The sequence below is a fragment of the Bombina bombina genome, chromosome 2 (genome assembly GCF_027579735.1).
Source record: "Bombina bombina isolate aBomBom1 chromosome 2, aBomBom1.pri, whole genome shotgun sequence".
Lineage (NCBI taxonomy): Eukaryota > Metazoa > Chordata > Amphibia > Anura > Bombinatoridae > Bombina > Bombina bombina.
Genome location: NC_069500.1, coordinates 994,748,412 through 994,753,411, shown reverse-complemented (window position 1 = coordinate 994,753,411; position 5,000 = coordinate 994,748,412). Strand labels below are relative to the sequence as shown.

The 5,000-nt window shown below is 36.4% G+C and overlaps 1 protein-coding gene across 1 annotated transcript in view; it reads right to left on the bottom strand.

Annotated features, from left to right (window-relative positions):
• MCUB (mitochondrial calcium uniporter dominant negative subunit beta) overlaps positions 1 to 5,000 on the bottom strand; it is a 196,396-nt gene that overhangs the window by 54,715 nt on the left and 136,681 nt on the right. The window contains exon 2 of the mRNA XM_053703537.1: positions 643 to 718. Coding sequence (XP_053559512.1) covers positions 643 to 718 — 76 coding nt within the window. The remainder of the gene's footprint in view (positions 1 to 642; positions 719 to 5,000) is intronic.

Genomic DNA, 5,000 nt, shown 5'->3' with positions numbered 1-5,000 from the left:
GGTGCACCGTTAAAGCTTAAATATTCACTGACATAGATGTCACTATGCGAGTGGAGATATATATAATGAATTTTGGTTTAACCATGAAAATAGCTTTTCCAATGCAGCAATCAGAAATCTATCTCCTACTGATGAGTTCTAAAAAGAACGAAACAGGCTTGTATAGTGAGTGATTTCTGGTTTGCTGTCATATTCCTGTTTAAAAGGATCGCTGTGTTAAAACAGTATTTTGAAGCAAAAAAACTGAGAATTTGCATACCTAATTTGCATATCTTACCCACAATTCTCTTGTGCATTGGAAACATTGCATATTAAGAATTTCTGGGGGCAAGCGGGGATACTTGCTTAGATGTACTAGTTTCCTATGCAAATATTTACATTGATTTATATATATATATATATATATATATATATATATATATATATATATATATATATATATATATATATATATATATATATATATATATATATAAAAATACTATACAGTTTGAATGGCTAGAATACTGAGGATAATTTCATGCTCCCTTTGGATTTTTTCAACAACAATCTAATGCAATGTGACACGCTCAGCTGAGGTCGTGACTGCCCCAGGGTGTCCATAAACTTGTTAGAATCACAAATGTAATAAATCTCACTTACCACTAGAGGGTGTCTCTGTGCTATAAAAGATTACTGCACGAAGTCTCAAATGCTTTGTTGGTTTCACATTTCTAATCTGGAAACAAAAATAAAAACAGAATTGAGCATTGAAGATATTTAGGCACCTGATTATTCTTTCTTCCTGTTATGTTTTAAGCAGATCCACATCTTTGGCACCCCTACATACCACTTATCTGTTCACAAAATCATGCTCACATGAATGACTTGTTAAAAGAAGGAATTATAAATATCCCACTGAAGCCTCTGAATGGATTAGACAGGGACATAAAAGTCAAAATGATACTTTCATGGTTTGAATAGAGCATGTTATATTAAAGGGACATTACACTCACTTTTCTCCATAATTTAGATAGAACATACATTTTTAAACAACTTTCTAATTTACTTCTATTACCAATTGCGTTTCATTATCTTGTATCCTTTTTTGAAGGAGAAGCAATGCACTTCCAGAAGCTAGCAGAACATATTAGTAAGCCAATGACAATAGGTAAACATATGCAGCCACCAATCAGCAGCTAGACTCCAGCTTCTGAGCCTACCTAGGTATGCTTTTAAATAAAGGATACCAAGAGAACAAGGCAACTTAGATAACATACGTAAACTAAAAAGTTTCTATCTGAAACATGAATCAAATTAACTTCATCCCGTCAGTATCCTTTGTTAAAAAGCATACCTGGGAGCTAGCTGCTGAATGGTGACTGCACATATATGCCTGTTGTCATTGGGTCACCAGATGTATTCAGCTAGCTCCCAAACCTGCATTGCTGCTCTAGAGTTGACTATGCAAGGGGTTATCACATAGTTTATATACAAGGGTTGAACTACCATTATTGTAGTAAGTGTAGTTGTAGTATACTCAAAATCCTTATACAGAGAAGCATGTATATTATTAATATTGCTTATACTTATACTACTTTTGGGCGGGGGTGGCACCAAGGCCCTCTGTATAGGTTGGCTACTGCTCCAACACATGAGTGTATTTACTTTTTACACTTTCATTAGTCACACAGTGCCCCCGCACAAGCTCTACCTTAGCCCTACTAATCCCACATGTATATTTATCACAACTGAGCAGTCATTTTACCCCTTGACTGCCAGTAACACACACATCAACCATTTTAGTCCTTTAGATGCCAGTAACACAAAAACATAAGTAATTTGACCCCCTTGGCTGCCCCCACTTCTTTCTGCTCCATATTTATAATGCATTTACATTTTAATACTTTTACATTTAACTAAAACACAGGGGCATTTAAGTCCAGTATTTTTTAAAAGGTTTTACTGGATAGCCTGCTAAAATACTGGACTGGTTGAATACTGGACTTCTGGCAACCCTATGTGACAATAACGGTATTTTTATGCAAATTAACTTTAAAACGATATACAACTAGTGCTGCCTTTAATATTATGGCACTTGCACTCCTGAAACGGTAATAAGGATTTTATTGCTGTTTCTTTGACCAATTAAATTGTGCAATTGTCTACGTAACTTCCAACTCTAGCCATCTGGGAGGCATCGATACCAACCATCTGCTATTCCAAAATCATAGGCTTAAATTATAGATACCGTGCAGAGTAGAAAAACTGATAAAGAACTTAAAATGTATCAACATAATCATAAAATGATTCCAGCATCTCCATACCAGAAATGACTTATTACCATGTCTGTAGGTACATTTACATTTTTCAATTGTCAAAGTCAAAAATTGCAGTTTGAAAGTTGTACAGCACAATAGATCCATACACAATGTTTTCCACACAAGACAAACATCTTTGCAATTTAATGTGAGATTAATTCAAATAAAAGCGTTCCATTTAAAATGAAACATAGAAGCCTCATTGACTCAGTTCTTTGTAGTACTATTTTGTCTAGTCAATTTACACAACAATACAACTGTAAAAGCGACAATCTGCATTAAGCCAGCTGTGTTCTGAACATTGACGGCAGATGAAAATAGCTGGGAAATAACAATGAAAGCTAAGGAGATGGAAATGATTTTTATGCGGCCATTAAGAAAATTGTAAGAAACTCAATAATCAGAATATTTATTTATTAGTGAAACTACTTCCAGCATATGTGACAGGATAATAAAGTCTTCTCTACTATATGAGGTCATCAAGTCCAATCAAAAACATTTCTGTAAGATGCCAGCGTTGCCATTACCAACATTTTAACCGACAGACTTTCTGTACAATGGGAGGGGGGGTTTGGTGCTATATTTGTACCAGGAAAGGCAGGAGCCTCTGTTTACTTAAAGGGTTAGGGCAGTAATAATTTGGAACCATGCAAATTCTATGTTAAATTCCATAATAATCAGTGTCAGGGACATTAAACCCAATTTTTTTTCTCCCATGATTCAGATAGAGCATGTGATTTTAAACAACTGTCCAATTTATTTCTATTATTTATTTTGATTAGTTGTCTTAGTATCCCTTGTTGAAAAGGATGGCAAACTGGAGTCTGGCTGTGATAGCTTTTGTGCCAGTGACACCTCTATACTGCCAGCTCCTATAGGAGGCGCTGAATTGACCAAACTAAAATAGGTGTGCAGACCAACTATGAGGTAGATATACACTATACTGGTATGTAAAAATATAAACTGATATAAGTGGTACAGCTATACAACAATAATGTAAATACAAAATATATAAAATAACCAAAATATATAATCCCAGAAGGGGAATACCAGAACAATAAGTCATTGAGGATGTACACAGTCTTGTAAAACCTAATCTTGATGTCGACTAGGAATCTTCATGAGACAATAGATAGTATAGGCAGCACTTTGACTTCACCACACACAATGGTAGAACTCTGCAGCAAAAATACAATAGGGAAAGAGGCACCACATGTGTGCTAAAAACCAGCCTGCCTCAATTGGCACAAAAGAGTGCCTTTATACTTTGTGAGTACCTTGTATCTCCTCGTAACCAGATTACCATAGATAAGATTGATCTACACATGTGGCGCCTCTTTCCCTATTGTATTTTTGTTGAAAAGGATACCTAGGTAGGCTCAGGAGCTGCCGATTGGTATGCATCATGTAATTGGCTCACACAGTGCATTAACTAGCTGCCAGTGGTGCATTGCTGCCTTTTCAACAAATAATACAAAGAGAATGAAGCAAATTAGATAATAGAAGTAAATTGGAAAGTTGTTAAAAATTGCATGGTCTATCTGAATCAAGAAAGAACATATTTGGGTTTCGTGTCCCTTTATGGTTGCTGAACTTCCACTTACTGTTAGGTTGCTGATCAGTTAAAGGGATACTAAAGCCAAAAAAAATCTTTCATGATTCAGATAGAGCATGCAATTTTAAGCAACTTTCTAATTTAGTCCTATTATCAATTTGTTCTTAGTTCTCTTGGTATTTTTATTTAAAAAGCAGAAATGTAAAGCTTAGGAGCCGGACCATTTTGGGTTCAGAACCTGGGTTATGCTTGCTTATTGGAGGCTAAATGTAGCTAACAATAAGCAAGCACTATCCAGGGTGCTGAACCTAAAATGGGCCAGCTCATAAGCATTCCTGCTTTTTATATAAAGATAGCAAGAGAATGAAGAAAAAATGATAATAGGAGTAAATTAGAAAGTTGCTTAAAATGACATGCTCTATCTGAATCATGAAATAAACAATTTGGGGTTAGTGTCCCTTTAATGTTCCTCACTTCTATAATAGGTTCTCTTCTGTTCTATTTGTCTTGGTCCACAGTTTGCTTTACTGCACATGAGATAAGGAGAGCTATTCATAACCCTGCAATACTGCCAATAAAAACACAGATCCACAGGATACAAGCATCAGATGCCACTGGAAAACACTTGCCAACGTTTGGCTGTGTTACTGGTTTGAATGAGCTATAGTCAAAAACTAAGTGAGCTATTTTCAGGTTCCTGGTACATTGATCAGGTCTTTACCCACAGGTCTGTGCTACTAACCATGGAGACAGGTGGAGAGCTCCGATTCCAAAAGGAGCACAATCCCATCAGCGGAACACATACCTCTGTATCCCAGCCCCTGCTGCTCTGATACTGGCAGGCAGGGGAGGTATTTAGCATGCACACAACTGAAGCAACCAGCGGTTCTGTAAGTGCACAGCTGAACTGGGGTTGTACAGCTGTGACTTTCCCCCAGTGCAGGGCGTGTTTTCTCTGTGCTACTTCTGTCATGAAAAGGGATACTCAAGGCTGCAATAACTCTGTAAAATACTTAGTATTTCTCTCATGTCTGGGACAAGATGAATTGGCTTCCTAATCATGTATTGACCTTCAGTATATTTTTATCACCCAGAAACTATGATCTTCCAGTTATTTAAGCTGAACTGATGTTTGCCTAATAAAG